Source organism: Cololabis saira, chromosome 19 (genome assembly GCF_033807715.1).
Source record: "Cololabis saira isolate AMF1-May2022 chromosome 19, fColSai1.1, whole genome shotgun sequence".
NCBI classification, from domain to species: Eukaryota; Metazoa; Chordata; class Actinopteri; order Beloniformes; family Belonidae; genus Cololabis; species Cololabis saira.
This window is the reverse complement of record NC_084605.1, coordinates 33,387,731-33,406,687: the sequence shown is the minus strand read 5'-3', so window position 1 is coordinate 33,406,687 and position 18,957 is coordinate 33,387,731. Positions and strand designations below refer to the sequence as shown.

The window sequence follows — 18,957 nt, the reverse complement described above, 5'->3', positions numbered from 1 at the left end:
TTATGGTTTGTATTTGTTTACAAGACAGTCACATTTTGCAATGTTTTGGATTTTATCTTAATTGGCGAAAGTAACAAAAAGCAAAACCTTCACTGGAAATCCTGTGTTTGCAGAGTTGAGAAGAAACAAAGATGACAAAATGCTTTTCTGACAGGTAACAGTGGCTCCAAATCTTAATTTATTTTCCTTTAGTAGTAAAATCTGCTACACAGCAGAAATATCCAAACCACCATAACAGTTGCAAAACACTTCCTATTGGCACCATATCATGCACACACACACTTTTGTACAGCACTGTCCTCATATTAAATTCTGGCATCAAGAATCATTGCAGTTTGAGCCCAGGAAGCAACATTTTCCACTCCATGCAAGTAAACGCTGTCTGTGAAGTGAATCAAACACAATACCGCAGATGATAAAATGAAAACCGCTGGAACTGCTGGAAATACAACATCCCAACAGTAAATATCGATTTGATGAAGTCCATAACATTTTTGTTCAGAACGGGGCGGGGGTGATCAAACCATTTTGAGATTGCTTTAAGTGTTGTCAAGTAAATATAAAGTTATGAGATTTTCAGGGCTTCCAAATGTCTTCACATGTGTCCTTTCTGTTAATAATTTTCTTCTAGTTTATCACAAGACTACATTTGAGGTTAATGTACCAGCAGTAGACCCATTTGACTGCATACAATTTAACTGGTTACTGGACAAAAGGGTGGTGAGGTCAATTAAATAAATGATGGATCTGTCCCATGTGGGTGCTTCAGTTTCATGGCTCTGGTATTATGCATGATGTCTCTCTGCAACACTTAAACATAATGGATTTATAATGTATCAAATAAACCTCTGCCTAATACATGCAAATGTTTTGCCGGGGGGAAAGCTTCATTAATGTGAGTACTATTTGGGTTCTTGCTATAAGAAGTCCTCAGTTTTAAATGGTGTCAAATCAGTTTCAGTAAATATTTGATATTAATCCCAGTATGTCTTATTTTCAAATACAGAATTTAATAAGTTTTTTTATGTTCCAATCACAGTGAGTGCTAATAAAATGAACTCACCCAGTTTTAACAGTTTAATTGTATTAGATTTCCATCAGAACTCATACCAGATATGGATCTTCATTTTTTACAACTGAGAAAACTCTCTTATAGACATGGATAAAATCATGGTTGCTACAGTTTCATGGTGTTTGAAACTGGGTGGAAAACAGGTTGACATTTTGAACTTCAATTAATTGCAGCCCTCTGCAAATTGAGGGCAATATAAGATTCATCTGATAGGGTGTCCAATTACTACGTACTGTGCACTAAAACCTTTTTGTCCCTTTTTTCAAAAGGGGGGAATCAAAGCAGAGATGCAGTAAAATAAACAACAAAACAGCATGTACAAAGTCCCGAATCAATCACAAGCACCACTAAAAATGGTTAAATTCATCCAGAGACCCAAAAGTAATCAAATTTATGCCGTAAATTGCTCATGTAATCTGTCCTAATGTGCCTTTGCATTTACAAACTAAAATTAAGTGTAGTATACAGCAGTCAACCAAAGAACAACAATAATATCTACGCCATACATAATAAGTATGTATGTGAATATACAGTATGTGTAGGTAAATAAAATAATCATTAAGGTAATAAAACAAACCTGTGCGTCCTGTGCTGACAGCCTTAGCCAGTCGGCGTAGCTTCCTCTGATGTGTCTTGCCTCTGTAGTGGATTTGTGCCTGGGCGCTGGAGTTCAGCTGGATGTTGCACACCTGGCACAAAGTGGCACTACTGCTGCCCTGCCGGCGCTCCCGCTTGCCCCTGAGTCCGGCCCTGACCCTCCTTACTCCTTCATTTTCCTCATCCTCTTCTCCCTCATCCTGCCCCTCACTTTTGGGGGGAAGGCCTCTGTCCGTCCACTTGTTTTTCTTTGGACACTTCATATCTAGAGAGAGAAAAAGGTTTTCAAGGTTACCAAAAGAAAGAGTTAGACCCACAGAAAACAGAAGAAAGAGTCTTTATGTGAACAATTGAGCTAAAACATACGTATGTTGTTGAACCCGCCACAGGGGGGCAATAGAGAAACACAACTTAATTTAGTGGAGTTTTGAATTCACACTGCAGTTCTTTATAGGCAAATAAAGAGAACTTTCCCTTCAAATTTATCCACATATTTAGACCTGAGTGTCAGCGTGCACAAATGTTTTAGTGTCCAAATGCCTGTTAAAAGTCTTTAATAACCCACCAAAGGCTCTGCACACTAGTATCTTATTCCAGCATCTGGATTTGTCAGGTACTAGAAGCAGATCCCCTGGGTTACACAAAGCAACACGCTTCTAGTGAGACCAGGTCGCATCAGTACCTGTAATGGTTGAGCAATTATGGCACGCTGACAGCATAAATCATTCTGCAGCTAAATGCAAGCTGTGCTGTGAATGTAGAAATGTCACCCAAAGTCTAAGTGAATTCTTTGTTTTGCTTCTGTTCATATGATAATGAAATCAATTAAGTCCTCCTGGTGTTGGACATTTTACCCCCCCCCCCCCCCCGCATATGCCACCCCTTCCCCCAACCAAAAACCATCACTGGTAAAATGTTGGCCGCTCTAAAAATTCAACTTGACAAGATGAAAGCAGAATGGAAATGTGTTCATGGAATTCATCAGCCTGAAACCAGCAATATAGACTTCAAAGCGGCAGCACATCACCACAATTATCTGCATGAAAGCCTCGCAGTCTGGGAGGTGGGAACATGAGCAACTACTGCTGAAGATGCTAACTGAAATAAAGAGTGTCTGAACACATGACTAAAACATACATACATTTCAAAATACAGTGCTCATGTGAAAGCCATCAGACATTTCTGGAGGGATCGCTGTGATGATTTAGGTTTTATTTTCCTCACAAAAGAGTTATAACATGCCAGTTCTATGCAGGTAATGGTGAAAAACTGCTACACAAACATTAAAAATCCCGAAGAATTTAAAGCTTTCCTGCGTGGAGACATGTAACATCTGCTCTTGGAGGGAAGTACCAATTTGTAGTGATAACAGCATTAATAAATGGCTCCATTTTTTGTGGGCTAAAGGGATTCAAAAAAGGATTTTTAATTATTATTCTACCTTTATTTAAGCAGGGAAAGAAACTCTTGACATTTTGATGAACCACAATGTTTGGTTCACATTTGAGGAAAAATACAAATTTTTACCTTTCATCTTAATATACCGGTAAGTACAGTATTGTGGCACTTAAAATTAAATCAGGGAAAAATTCCTTCCAGAGTGGTAATATCTTAAAATGTAGTTTAAAAATCTGACATGTGGATCCAGGCAATGGCAACTTGACGTGTGAAGTCAATTGTGTTGTTATTGCTTCTATTTATTGCGCGGTTCATCTATTGTGTTGCATGATTAACACAACAGCGTATATTCTGGAATGCCATGAAACACAAAAGTGACAAACTTAAAAGCAAAAAATAAATGAATTAATAGATACAATTTTTAAAAAAGTGGCTGCTAGTTTGACAGGCTCCTGCATGTTCATACTATTCGTTTTCCTCCTTTTTCCCCTGAATTTTTTTTTTTTTTTTGTTGAAAAGTAGCAGTGTATGTATGTCAGAGATAAACAGTCCTGCCTTTGATGTGGCTACATCTGCTCCTCCACCTCCCTGCAGTTCTGACACACGAGTTTAATTCTCTAAAAACGGCACCTCTGAATGAAAAAGGTAGTGATTAAGCAATTATGCTTTCCATCACAGACGGATGTATTAAAAAAATGAACAAACAAAAACCTACTTCCAATAGTAAGAGACATAGCAGGTTATATTTTTTTCACATCAATGTATAATAATAATAATAATCCAGTGTGTTTTCAGCACCTTTTCAAATAAGTGGACTGTCAGACTATTTTCTGTTATTGTTCCGAAGGCTGAGAAAGCCACTTAATCAACAAACAAATAGGCTGTAAATTATTAAATACGTTTAACCAACTATACACATGTATAGTCTTGTTGTTGATGGTGGTGACCGTTGTGACTTAAAGTTCATTTGACAAAAAACATAAACTTTAAAAACATTAAAATCCCAAAATATTGTTAGAGGAAACTTTATGGAGTATACAATTAACACAGTTCTGGAAAATTATACAATTAGTGATAGTGGTGGAACAGATCCAAGATAACCTGCATTCAGTCATGATTGTCTACAACCCTTTTCCCATTATCATTATATTTTACAGGTAAGCCAAAGTGCTTTCAAACATATCCTTTAAATGTTTAGGACTCTTTAAGTAACTTTGCTCCTCCATTACTGTCTCAAGCAGGATTAGATATAAAGGATCTTATACAAATGGCTTAAGTCCAGATTTATTAAAGCTTTAAACATGGAAGAAACCATGTTTTGGTGAAAAGGGATTACTGTTGATATTTTTCTACGGGGGAACACTGGTCATTTAGCCCCTCACACTGCTGGTACGTGGACATTTCTGAAGAGGTAAAAGTCAAAATAAATAGTAATTATTCTCTTTTAATCATGCCAATATACATCTTAATGTGCAATTAAGAATGCTGTATCTGGACATTATGATGGTGCCAATATCTGACATCTTGCGCACCTGGCCCTCTAGTGTCATTTATTCAAACCTGTGCTGGTTGCGCGGTACAACAGCCCCAACGAACCTCACTTTGTGAATGGCCTTGATTAATGCTTGATCCCTATCAAACAAGATGCTTCTGATGAAAGATTTCTTCTCCTTCCGTGACCTAGACTCTATTGGCCCTTTTCCACTAGTACCAACTCAGCCCAACTCGCCTCGAGACGGCTCGTCACGCATCGTCCCGGGTCCACCCGTTTTGTCCTCGCTTGTTTTTCCACAGCCAGGTGAGAAGTGGGCAGGTTGGGGTGAAGCTGCTGTGACGTTCTCGATTGCGCAACCCCTTTGTTCGTGTCGGCGCTGATGACAAAAAAATCAGCTGGAGCCGCGAGCGGCTGAGAACAAAACAGAGCTCCTGGTGGATCTGATCGTTCCTTATCACCCGTCTACATCCCTTTTTATTATTTATTTATTTTACTTATTTTTAATTCTCTCCTCAGCCACCAGGTTTATGAACATCTGCACCTCAGAGTTGGATCACCAAACAGACGTTTGCGCTGTATAATAAAATCGCAGCGAGCCGCCAGTCGCTCTCGCGCTGACTCCCACTTCCTGATTCAAACGTCTGACGGCCCCGCCCCCCGACCAATCAGTGGCGCGGAGGGTGATGGCATCAGATATAGGGCCGACTCAGCACGCTTAGAACCTCGGCAGAAAAGATACAGAAAACATATCTGCTTGGCACGGCTCCACCCGCCTCGGCCCGTAGTGGAAAAGCGCAAGACGGGGGCATGGCGGGTAGAAGCGCTGAGTAGGTACTAGTGGAAAAGGGCCATATGTTCCTGACTGACTACATGCTAGTGATACCTTGGTATTTTCTGAGGTTCTTCCTCCTGATTGTACTTTTTTCAGCTCGCCTAGGTCTACAGGCAAAGGTGGAGGCCTAATCTGTTGTAGTCTGAGGGCCATGTCCCAGCATCAGCAGGCCAGCAGCACACCTGAGTCTCATCCCATCATCACCACTACTAAAAGCCACCTCGGACCTGCAGTCAGCCTCAGATTGTTGAGCAATACTCTCTCTGCACTGGCTTCCAGTTGCAGCGCGCATCAAGTTCAACGCTCTGCTTCTGGCTTATCAAACAATTAACCAAATGGCTCCTGCCTACCTTAACTCCTTCATCCAGAGCTATACTCCCTCTTGACAGCTACGCTATGTCAGTGAAAGACACCTGGTATTTCCACCTGAACGTGGTGTGAAATAGGGATGCAAATTATCAATTATTTCATTGACAGTTGATAACCTTATCGATCGATCATCGATTAGTTGATAAGCGGCGTTTTTCCCCCATCTGAGATACAAACATAATTTTTTTTGCTTATATAAAATACAAAGGACATTTTAATGTATTCCTTAATCAAATATTTATTTGATACAAAAGTAACAAAAATATTTTTTTTTACCACAAGGAATATAATATAAAGTGCACTTCAAGGCTATTAGTAGTAGCAGCAGCCATAATAGTGTAATTTGTGTCAAGCAAATTTTAAGTTCTAGTTATGTTTTAAGTTAGAGTTTTGGCAGTGTTCAAAATAAAATTATGAGACCTGCTGTATTGGAGCACATTTTCTTTTAGTTAAAACTGTAGCAGGAACAGATGTTTAGAGAAACCTATGTATGTACCGGGTGAAGGCTGATTTATGGTTCCGCGTTACAAGAACGCAGAGCCTACGCCGTAGGCTACGGCGTAGGCTCTGCGTCGATTTAAGGCGGAACCATAATTCAGGCTTTAGGGGAGCGGGAGCATATCGGAGAACAACCAGAAGAATATAGAGTGGATTAAAAATAAAAGTTAAGCACTAAGCTACATGTGTCTCCCGTCTGGGCCATTGCAGACTCATTGCCTGAGCATGATACTACTAAAAGCAAACATATCCGCCGTGTCTTTCTTCTGTGCGCGCCGCGGCGGCAGCGTGTTGTGTCGCATTAAATGTGGTCCGGGCGTAATACCAGCTGGTGAAATTAAACGAAAAAAATAAATAAATAGATTAATTGTAATCGTTAATTTTAATCGGGTAATTTCATAACGGCAATTAATCGAAAATCGATTAATTATTAACATCCCTAGCCTGAGCATGATATTACTAAAACCAAACATATCCGCCGTCTCTTTCTTCTGTTATGTGCGCGGCGCACCGCGTTGTGTCGCATTAAATGTGGTCCGGGCGTAATACCAGCTGGTGAAATTAAACGAAAAAAATAAATAAATAAATAGATTAATTGTAATCGTTAATTTTAATCGGGTAATTTCATAACGGCAATTAATCGAAAATCGATTAATTATTAACATCCCTAGTGTGAAATCAGTAGCCAGACTCTTTCCCTCCATTGTTCCCCGATGGTTGAATCTTTTAACCTCACCTAGTCTGTGTCTGGCTCCACACATGAAAAAGGACACACACTGGACCTAGTAATATCCCACAGGCTGTGTTGTCTATAGCCGCTTTTGCACTAGTATCACCTTAGCTCGGTTCTACCCGTTTTGCGCTTTTGCATTAGGGCTGAGACTGGTAGAGCCGCTCCAAGCCGATACCTTTTTCTGTAACCATTTCAGTGAGGTTCTATAGCGGGCTGAGCAGGGACTATTTCTGACGTCACCACCCTCCGCGCCACCGATTGGTCGGGGGGCGGGGCCGTCAGACGTTTGAATCAGGAAGCGGGAGTCAGCGCGAGGCGACTCGCGGCGATTTTATTATACAGCACAAACCTCTGTTTGGTGATCCAACTCTGAGGTGCAGATGTTCATAAACCTGGTGGCTATCGAGAAAAAATTAAAAAAGCGATGTAGACGGGCTGTTTTTTTCTCAGCCACTCCCGGCTCCAGCTGATTTCTCATCTGCGCCGACATGAATAAAGGTGCTGCGCAATCAAGTACGTCACAGCCGCTTCACCCCACCCCCCCCCCCACTTCTCCCCTGGCTGTGGAAAAACACACGTGTGGAGCCGAGCCGAGCCGCGCCGAGCTGAGTCGGGCCAAGTAAGTCCTAGTGCAAAAGTGCCATTTGTCACTGAAATCTGTGACTGCTTGTATTTCTGATCAACTGCCTGTTTTATTCTCTGCCACTGTACCTTGCTCTGTTGTTGTAGCTTGTCCTCCTAGACGCCATCATCATGTTATCAGTGCCAATATATCATCTCAGTTCTCTTTGGTTTTCAAAGATTCAGTGCTTTCCACTGTGGATGGGTGTGAGCCCATCTGTGTTGTTGAGCTAACTTCTCTCTTTAACTCTGCATGCACTACTTTTCTGGACTTCTTCGTACATTTAAGAATAATTCGTCCCAAAGCACATTCTGAACCCTGGATAACTGACTCTGTTCATTCTCTCAGATGCTCATGTAGGTGTGCCGAAAGAAGGTGGAAGAAGAATAGGCTGCAAACCTCTCAAAATGTTAGGGGACTGTCTTTTGGAATATCAGAGATTTGTAAGAGCTGCATCTCTAACCTAGTCTCTAGTAATATTCAAAACCCAAAAATCCTGTTGAGTGTTTTGAACTCCATTGTAAACCTTCATGTGGCTTTTACCTACAACTACCCTCTCTAATTACTTTTTAAACTCCTTGTGCAAAAAAATCTTAGCTTTTCCTCTTTTGTGTTCAACCCGTTTGCTATCTGAAGTAGTTTCTGAAGCTAAGAAGAGGGAATGCGTTTCACTGCTTCACGCATTCCCTCTCTCCTTTTAAAAGGAGTGCTGGACTCAGTAGGGCCAGTGATTTTTGTGCTGGTCAATGCCTCAGGTAATTTCCCTAGCCTCTTATTAAAAATCCAAACCTTGACCACTCTGTTCTCAAATTTTAGGTTCATCTCCAAACTTCCCTTTCTTTCCAAAGTGTTGGAAAAAGTTGTTTTTAAACAGCCCCAGCCCCACTTTCTTAGTTGCAAACAGTGTCTATGAAAAGTTTCATTCTGGTGTCAGAGCTCGTCACAGCGCTGAAACAGCACTGCTGAGGGTTTTTAATGATTTGTTTTTAATTGTTGACTCTGGGTGTGCCGCTGTCCTGGTAACCTCAGATCTGACAGCACCCTTTGATACCCTCGACCACAAAACACTTCTTGAACATTGTGCAAGTATAAAAAGTACTGCCCTAAAGTTTTTCTATTCTTATCTGAGAGATGTTTTTGTTCATCTTGGTGAATCTTCTTCAAACAGATCCCCTCTAACATGTGGGATCCCCCAAGGGTCTATTCTTGGCACCCTGTTTGTTTTGCACACGCTGCCCCTGGATTCTATATTGCGTAAACACAATGCCTCCTTCCACTCCTTTGTGGATGACATACAAATCTACCTCCTCTTAAGAGTAGACTGTAAGGAGTCAAAGAGTTGTCCACGCTTGTATTACAAGCTGAACTATTGTAACTCTTTATACGTTGGGTTAGATCCCTCTTCACTGCAACACCTGCAGCTGGTACATAGCACGACTGCTCGCTTGTTGACCAGCACAAAAAAGAGAGACCATATCACTCCTGTCCTTTCTTCTCTGCACTGACTTCTTGTCTCCTTTAGAATTGATTTCAAAATCTTATTGTTTGTTTCTAAGGGGGGACCTATAAATGACTACTTGCCAAGGAAGAGCTCTAAGGTCAGCTGATCAATTGCTTTTAGATGTTCCGAGATGCAGGCTAAAAACAAAAGGAAAACATGCCTTTGCAATAGCTGCACCTAAGTTATTGAACAACTTATCGTACCACATTAGATTCTGCGCAAGTTTGGGGACTTTTAAATCCTTACTTAAAACTCACCTCTTTTCACTGGCTTTTAACAAAGTTTGAATTGACATCCATGTACCATTAATTGTGTTTTTTTATCTTACGGGATGCATTCTATCATAGTTTTATATAATCTTCTACGTTATTTTGTATCATTATGCATCTTATCTGTTCAACCCTTCAGCCAACTTTGGTTGTTTTAAATGTGTTTTGTAAATAAACTTGACTCGACTGTAGCTTTTGTAAAACATTACAATTTTTGTGAATGCCTATTCATTTAAAAACTAATTGGGTATGTTTTCACATTGCTTTCATACTGTCAAGTACATACATAGGTACCAAGGTGTTAATTCAAGGTCCAACAATGTTCAGAGATTTGCTTTTCCAAATATGTAATATGATACATTAATGGCAGCAGTCATTGTGTGAACCTACCAGCACACTGGAACCACTAGAGTTGCTCCTCTTTATGTGGTCAGCTGGAGTTGGCACCAGCGGCCCCATTAAAAACAACTTTTAACAAGCTGCCTGCTGGTCAGTAGCCGCCGGGTCTCTCTGGCACTGCAGTCAGGGCAGCTCTGCCTGTCTGGCAACAGACCAGTCCTCTGCTGTGGACCAAACGGATGAAATGAGCGATGCTACGCTAAACAAGCAGTGGCACCTGCAGCTGAGACCTTTCATTGATAACCTTCCACACAGCTGTGTTTTCATTCTAGTAGATTGGCTTCTGGTCAGAGCAGTTGAGGCCATCAGGTTGTAAAGCCCATCAATCTTTAACAAGAGCCAGTAATATGACAGGTTAATATGATACGCTAACTGCCTGGCATAACTGAATGAGCTTACAATGTCAGTCATGATGTGGCGTCTTATAATATCTATTATGAAGTTCTAGGAGAGCAGAAACTCACAACTAAATATGAAGTTCAAACATACAGAAATCCATACTTCACTTGCTATAATTAGTCATGATCTGCAAATTTTACGGGTCACGTGCTTTTTTTTTTTGTCTAATTTAAAAAAAAAAATCTTGGTTGATATTGTTTGTTAACAAATTGAGCTTGAAGGTTGTTCACATAAAAAATGGTCTCAGAGGAAACACGATTGTTGTGATACATAATGGTAATACTAAATTTGCAAAAGAGGAGTAAGTATTGTGAGTCAATTAGAATTTGCGTGTTGAATTTCGTGCATTTAAATGTCTTTTTCTGAATTAAGTGTTAAACTGCTGCTAGTTTTAAGTTTACATCAACAAACAAAATAGTTATTACTGAAAATTACAGTAAGTCATCTCTCAGGTGGTACATTCAGTTTTTCTTCTTCAGCTATTTTGTTTTTTATTTTTACACTCCAGGATTTGACATCAATAAATGAAACATTTTTTTTCTTGTAGTAAAGCAGTATAAGCTACTTACTTGAAGTAGTATCCATGTCCGACGACACATTAGCTCAGTTTATAGATCCTGTATGAATCCGAAGGCTGGATCTTTGCAAATCACAGACCTCTGAGACAAACTCAAACGTCAGAGTGCCTTTATCTACAGTATGAACACAGTATCTGTTGTCCTCTTAATAGCCAAGATATTTAGCCTGGGCAGCTCTTTAAATACCAGCACTCATCAGCCTGTCTGTCCGTCTGTTGATCCAGTATCAGGAAAGACTACGCCAAAGCCAGCGTCATAAAGCATGGGTTGTACCACTCATTGATACAACAAAAAGACCTGTACAAAGCATGATGGAAAGTAATACATATAGTGTATTCGTTTAAATAGACATATTTCAGACAGAATTTAAGGCTATTTTAGTCTTATTATAACCTACTTATAACAATTTTATGGTCAGGAGGCTTATTTGCTAAACTATTTTTACAATCTGTTTTCTAATTCAGTACAACTGAAGCAAAAAACACATCTAAACAGTTATTTATAAAACCTCACTAAGCAAAGGCTTGACTTGACCAAAGTCTTGGTTATGTGGGGGGACGGCAGCTAGCTATTTATGTGTCAGAGCCCGTGGTGAGCTGTATGAACAGTGTGGGAGAGATTATCAGAAAAAGGTGGGAGGAATTAAGTGCCAGACGCAAGGTGTTATGGCTATTTTATTCCCCTTACAGTTAAAGGTCAGACCATTACTTTTCAACATCAACTTCAATGCTGGTGCTTCTGAGCTCCACCTTGCTCACAGCAGCATCAACACACTCCCAATCTACGGCATTGGTTTTGTATGTCTATCCCTAGTTTACGCCACAGAATAACACCTGTTACCTGATTCATATCTACTTCAACATCACGTATTTGTGTCGACATCACATGAGGGGAAAATGAAAGGCAGGTTGCTCTAGTTTGGAATTCATAATGTAACCCACTTGTGTGGAGTGTAAGGGTGCTTTCAGACCTGTGGCCCGTTTGTTTTGTTCCGATTCAGGGGCTAAATCGATACAGTTGTTTTGTTTTTCGTTCGTGGCGTTTGTGTTCACAAGGCAACTGTCTGTAGCGGTTCAAAGCTGTTAACAAATGCCATGAACCAACTGTTCTCTCATTGGTCAGAAATGAACGCGGAAGGAGTTTCCTCTTCCGTACCCCGGGAAAAACAACAATGGTTATAACCTCTTAAAGCCCCTTTCACAGAGAGGGCGCAAAGCGGCGACCGCCGCCGGCTTTCTCATTCATTTTGTATGTGCTACCGCGGCGCAAGAGCGGGCCGCTCTGCCGCTGAGCTCAGCGGTGAGCGAGAGGGCACCTGCCGCGGCGTTTGCTTGCCTGCCTGCCCGAATTGAACATTTTTTAATTTCACCGTGCCGCGCTGTGCCGACATCTCGGCACGTCCAATATTTGTGTCCAATAGGAGACAAGGGGGTGGAGGCTGCGCCAACTCTTCTCCTTGCGCCGTGGTAGCACATACACAACGAATCGAGTTGTGTTGGTTGCTGTGTGGATTCTGTTCTCACTGCAAACGCACTGCTCCAGGTCTGGAATGGAAGTGAGCCGAGACCACCTCTCCTAGGCGATCTCGGCTGGCTTGTTTTGTTCCGCATCCGAGCGCGATTACTGTGTTCATATATACCAAACGAACCGATCTTTAGGGAGAAACGCTCCCTGTTTCGGAACAACTGCTCCAAACAGGACACAGGTGTGAAAGTACCCTAAGTCACAAATGGGACTCCTGTAAACCAGCTTAGGCAAAGCTGGTTCTAGTACAGCATCTGCTATGAACTAGACATAAGCAAACTGCTGGAAAATGAGAAGAGCATTTTCATAAAACACATCTCATCTCATGGCCAAAGCTGGTCCAAACCAGTAAGCAAGTAGGCTGCTGTATATGTGTACGCAGCATCTAGGTGAAAATACTCAGTTGGATGGACCATTTTCTCTATTGAACAACAAACAATAAAAAAACAAAACTTAATTACCTCTGCAGAATTCTCGTCAATGAAAAAAGGTGTTTGGAATATTCAATAAAATACTACATAGAAACAGATCTCACTAAACTAATCACCAGTAAATAAATAAATTTATATATATATATATATATATATATATATATATATATATATATATGTGTGTGTGTGTGTGTGTGTGTGTGTGTGTGTGTGTGTGTGTGTGTATACATATATAAATAAATAACAACATATGAATAAATAAAGAACAATGGCTAGGCCACTGGCATCTCTTTGTGTGACAATCTTTGCTTTATGGCCGGAGACAGCTGCATAGGAAAGACCTGTCAACATCGCAAACTTCTTTATCAAGGGACTCAATTGTACCTCCTGTGTAACGTTCTCCACATAGGTGTCAACAACAGTGATGAATTGTTTATCTTTCTCTTTGACAGGTATGTGGATTTTTTCCTTTATGGTCAAAAGAGTAATTGACTGAAATACAAAATGTTTGATGTTCTAACTTAAAAAGGACAAGTGTCCTATAGTTGCTTACTTTTTCACAATGCAAACTATTGTTATATTTTTAAGTTTAAACCTTCATTTAGAAAGGCCACCCTTCATGAGTCAAAAACTAGAACTGCTGTCTTTGACTTTAATTTCTCATCAGTTAGGTGTGTATTGTGGGAGGTTGTCTGGAGACTAACAGCCAGCCGCAGCAACAGTCACACAAAGTCAGGTGGAAACTGAGCTGACAGGCTGCTTTAAAAGTGCCAACCTGTTCAGCTTGTTTCCCTCAAGCTGCCCTTGCCATCTGTATGATGTGATGTGCTGCCTGTCTTGAGTTGCTGTTTCACACCAGGCATGCATTCGTTTATCGGAGAGCTTTGACAAATGAGGGGTTCTTAGAGAAAGGCTTTGGCACAGAAAAGAGCAAAGGAGTTGGACCAAAAGACTTTCAAGAGATTTGGAAGTGCTGGCTTTCCCCAAGAACAAACTGATTTAGCTGTTTATTCTTTTTTTTTTTTCTTTCTTTTTTTTGTTGCAAAATTAACAGCATTTTTAACATCACATAAAAATGATTATTTCAGCATGTGGATAATCTCGTATTTTTTCCTAGTGGGTCATAGTACGGTATATTATGACCTCTGTCTCTATACACACACACACACACACACATATACATATGTATACAATCTGTCTTAAAGCCTGTTGAAAGTATAACAAGAGTAGAAGGTGGCCTAAGAATATCTTTCAGAGAACCAAGTTCTCTATTTAGACTCCCCTTTGAGAATGAAGACTCAACAAATCCCGCATCTTTCCAGATTAGTGATCCTTCTGATGATATCAATGAAACTTCCTGGAATAAGTAGATCTAGCTCAGATGTGTTAAAAAGCGGATGAAAGGCTTCTGTGAATGAAATGTTTTGGCACAGACATATGCTCTTTTAAAAATGGCATTAAACCAGATACTCAGGCCAGGATGAGTTCTCGCCGCAGCACCTGTCAGTGATGTTCCATGACATCAACGACGGATGACAGCAGATGAAGTGCTCGGCCTGGAATGGAAAAACTGAACTGTAGGGGGATATGAGTAATAATTCAGATTTATTTAATAATCGCTACAAGCATTGTATTTATAGAGTAACAAGAGAACACATTTCAAGGGACACATTATTAAACCTACAGGGACTTCACATATTAATCTATTTCCACCAACTGTTTTTTTAGGCAAGTAATACTCACAATGAATGAATATTGAACAAGGGAGTAACAGGTGGACTGCAATTACAGCTGTGTTGCTAGGAAACCTTGTGCATCTTTTGTGAATATCAGTCTGAGCAATTTCAGGTCAATTGTGCTGTAATTTGTACAGAAAAAGGAGAAAGAGATGAAAAAAACCCATACTGCAGAATAGTGGACAAAGAAATGAGCAACAGACCAGGACTCAGTTTGATTGGTAAGGAATTAATAACCTCTTTTTTTTCTTAAAGCAACGACTGTTTTATGTGATGTATTTCCTGAGAAATAAAAGGCAGACATTAAGAAGAAACAGCATGTTTTACAAGCAAGAAAAAAATTATTTTAAACAACATTACATCATATCTCTACGTCAGCCTCTACGAAAAAAGTGAATTCGAGTCTGCGGTTGTGATTAAATCAGTTGGATCTTTGTAATGATTAGTGTGAAATATTGTGTGTTTATAGGCTTGGAAAGTTGATGCCTTTAAACAAATTGAGTCCACAAGCTCCTGACCTAACAGCAACTTCTTATGCCTGGGTACATTTTATGCATGAGAAGAGGCAGGTCTTCGAAACCACATATGTCCCAAAAAACTGCAGTTGTGGTGAAGGTTTTAGACATTAAGGTACCAAAGAAATGTGATTGTATTTCAGATGGGATGTGAAATCCAGAAGCATGTCAGACTGATGGGAAAGAGGCTCATTGCTTCAAAGCTGGTATTCATAGCAGCCTGGTTTAACTCTGATTAAAGTGCATAATATAACCTACATTATTATAGCAAACTTTACAGCTCTCTGAACACATTAGCTATCATTAGGTAACTCAGTCATTGTCTTTCAGCTTCAGGAGGCTCGTAATTATCTGAGTGCAGTCTGTTGTGTGAATATTTGATCTCTTAAGCATCAAGACCCCTGTGTGGACCCATTATTTTTTACTGTTAAACTTGACAAACTTGGGTGACATGTTCCGTCATTCCAGACATATGTACAAAACTGAATAAAACAGTGAATATTATGTAAATGACCGCATCATTCATGAGACTCTGGTTTTGAAATTGCACGGTCAGCGTAACCGTTAAAAAAAATAACAGAAATAAAAAACAGATCTCAGCATGACGGCAGCTTTGTTGAACTTGGTCTCTTATTTATAAACTGTTCAGTATATTATACAGTAAGTAAACCTAATACTTTGTCACTGTTTTACTTACAATTGATGTGTACTGTATACATTTGTTTTAAATTACATTTTTAAACGTATATTTATATGTTCGTGTTTAGTCTGTCGTGAACTGTTACCCGCAACGTAGTGCGGGTAACAGGATTGCTAGTTTACACCCTTGGAAAGTTCAGTGACATTTTAGTTATTCAGTTGTTATTGTAATGTAAAGTGTTATTGTAATATTTACAATGTTTTTTGTGTTTGAATTGATCAATACAGAGTAGCAACTTGTGAATTTAATGTAAATATTTGCTTTATTGTAGCCCATTGCATTTACGTGGGCATATTGTTCTTTCATCTTTAAGCATGTAATTGATATATCTTGTATAATATGCATCTTGTCTTATTTGTATCATACTTTTAGTTTCATGGTGCTGGAAGAGCGGCAAATAAATGTGATTGCACCCGTTTGAGACCTCTCTTCTTTTGGGGGCTGCTACATATTACAAAACACACATATACTGACTTGAAAGAATCGTTGTGATATCGTTCTTTGTAGCTCCAAGTTAGTCATCGTACATGGTGCAGTCAGTGTGAGCAATTGTTAAACTGTCTTGAAAAAAAAAAGTTAATATATGCAAAATACAACATATGAATGTATTTCATATATTCATATTTTGTATACTGTCTTCTGTATTTGTGTGTACACACAAGAGCCCAAAGAGATTCAAAACTCACCTAGAGGAGACTCAATAGAGCATAATTATACAATGACACATAAGATCCACCAAAAATGCTCAAATAACTATACCACAAAAGCAGTGTCAGGTCTTGGTGACAAGGTCATGTGCAAATGTTCCACTCATATACTGCAGTGATTCACTACGTTAAGTAAGTGAGTGGGAGTTGTTTGGAGGGTACGTATTTTTAGTCTGTATGTTTCCCTTGAAGTGGGACTAGGAGTATGATGCAGTGACATTTCAGAGGTGTGTATTGTTTGACATCAAAAATCTTAAATAAGTGTTGTGCGCTCCAGCTCTGTTTCAATGTTTTAAACTAATTACGGTTCAACCAGCAGCCCTTCCTCAAGATCAATGTTCACTAGACAAAAGGTTTGTTTTATAAGCCACACCTCAGTCACACAACTGATGTCCATTGTCTTTTTCACCATGATGGTGAAAAAAATCTGTCCAGTCAAAAAGCATCCATATCAAAAAGATAGGCTACAATTTAACATAAAATATAATCTTCGAAATACAAATCTATCCATACAAAGTCCTGTATTGACCTGATTAAGACAACGCAACCTTTTTCAAAACACGTCTTTAAAAGTACCAAATCCCGTCTAGTAAGGACTTTTTTGATCCAGGTATGATTGCTTTTCAATAAATTTATGCCAGCTGCTGTCTTTTTCTCACTAAAGATAAAGATGGGAACACAGCAGCGTCTGAGACCTGAGGGCAAGAGCTGTGTGCGCTCAGGTGTTTTGTCTGTGCACGGTAAATGTAAAACTGGGAAGGGGTTTTACTGTCTAAGCTTTGTTATTTTGTAAAAAAAAAAAAAAAGTGTTTGAACAAAGTGTGACAAGTGAAATTGATATAAACCTTACCAAAATAAAACAAACAAAAAAAGTGGTCCTTTGGTGGCCAATGTCTTAGAAAAATTCTAGATCCTCCGCTGGTGTGAATTGTCCTGCACCACAAGGCTCTGTGGCGCTGCAACATTCATGTGCAACAGCCAAAGCTGCCTCTAAACTCGAAGGCCAGTGTGTTAAACCATAATTTCCAGTCAGTTGAGGAATAGTCTATTTATTTTTTCAGTCTGTGAGGAACCAGAGCGGCCTCCCCACGTACAAGGGGACAAGGCAAAACTGGACCTGGGTGATGAGGTGTAAAAACCCTCGCAGAGCGTAGAATGCCAAAAAAATAAGGCTTTTTATTCTAGGTAAAAAAACACATACAGGCGGAGGGCAAAATCAGCATTCCACAAAAAGAAGGCACAATGGGGCATAGCCTCCCAACAAGCTTCCTCCATTCAGCAGACCCCTCTTCTGGTATGCAGCTGCTGTTTATAAACCCAGGCAGGGTGGAGAGGTTGATTGGACACAGGTGTGCCACAATCAGCAGAACCAGGCACACCTGTGCTGCTCCCGCGCAGACAACGCCCAATCCTCCACTCTGCCACACACATTAAAAAAAAGTCCGGTGATGGTGAGAAGGGGAGGGGTTGCTCACTTTCTCACACAGTCATATACTCGCGCACCCTCTACCTACAGAAGCGGCCCATTTTCACTGTTAGCATTTTTGGGGGTTGCCATCATGGTGACTAAAATTGTATGACATGCAATTTTTTAACTCTTCATTAAAATTTCATTTTATTTGATTTCACACTTGCCTTACTTTTGAGCATCATTGTTTAGGACCTGATCCTGTAACTGTTATGATGTTATGTTTAAAGTAGGGCTGGGCGATTATATGATCTCGATTTGTGATCGCGATCAAATTAAGTTCGATCACGGTGATCAGCTGTGGGTCTACTTTCTCGATCACGTGCAAAACATGCTGCAGCAAAGTGCACGACAACCAATCACAACCCGCTTTCCTGGCACCGCGCTGTCTGCATTAATTGATCATGCGCATGACATGCCGCGGCAGTCGGTAAGGATCCAGACGGGAGACGTACGTAGCTCTGTGTTTTACGTTTATTCACCATTCCATGCATAATTCTGGTCCGTTCCTTAAAGCAGGGCTTTCCACAAGCGCCGGCTGCCGGCCATATAGCCGACTACTCGATTAGGTCCAGCCGGCTACTTTAATGACCATTATTTTTTTAGCCTATAAATATTATTTTTCGATTTTAATCAAATTAAATGTTTTTCTCATAGACTGACAATAATGTCAAACTGAACCGCACTCATTAAAGTTGTGATTCGCTCTGCTTGTACACAAATTACTGATCTGATCACCGCCGACTTCATACAGAAACTCCGCGGCCCCGACAAGGGTGTGTGTGTGCGTGCATGTGCGTGTGTGTGTGTGTGCGCGCTCAGCGGAGTGAATGTGTCGGAGGCAACAAGCAGAGCTCACCAGATGATTCTTTTGTCACCATAAAAACGGTACGTCCTTATTACTCAGGCTATCCACTACAGAATGTAATCAGTTTAATCAGTTTGTATTAAAAAGAAAGCCTAACCACGTTGCGACGCGCGCCGTACGGTGTGCGTCGCCGCGTACCCTACGCCGTTGGCTCTGCGTTGGTGTAACGCGGGACCATAAATCAGCCTTAAGTCCCTTTAGGCTAATACTGTGAGAAATAACCTCTCATAATAGCGGTACTACAGT

The 18,957-nt window shown here is 40.2% G+C and overlaps 1 protein-coding gene across 10 annotated transcripts in view; it reads right to left on the bottom strand.

Moving 5' to 3' along the window:
- Positions 1–18,957, bottom strand: part of LOC133419371 (zinc finger protein 385C-like) — a 102,807-nt gene that overhangs the window by 52,852 nt on the left and 30,998 nt on the right. For 6 of the 10 annotated variants that reach the window (XM_061708508.1, XM_061708510.1, XM_061708516.1 and 3 more), the window contains exon 2: positions 1,650–1,934. In XM_061708508.1, the coding sequence (XP_061564492.1) occupies positions 1,650–1,934 (285 nt within the window). Of the gene's footprint in view, positions 1–1,649; positions 1,935–9,776; positions 9,950–10,753; positions 10,977–18,957 lie in introns of those variants that run through there. The other 4 variants (XM_061708512.1, XM_061708513.1, XM_061708511.1 and 1 more) reach the window with 3 other exon arrangements.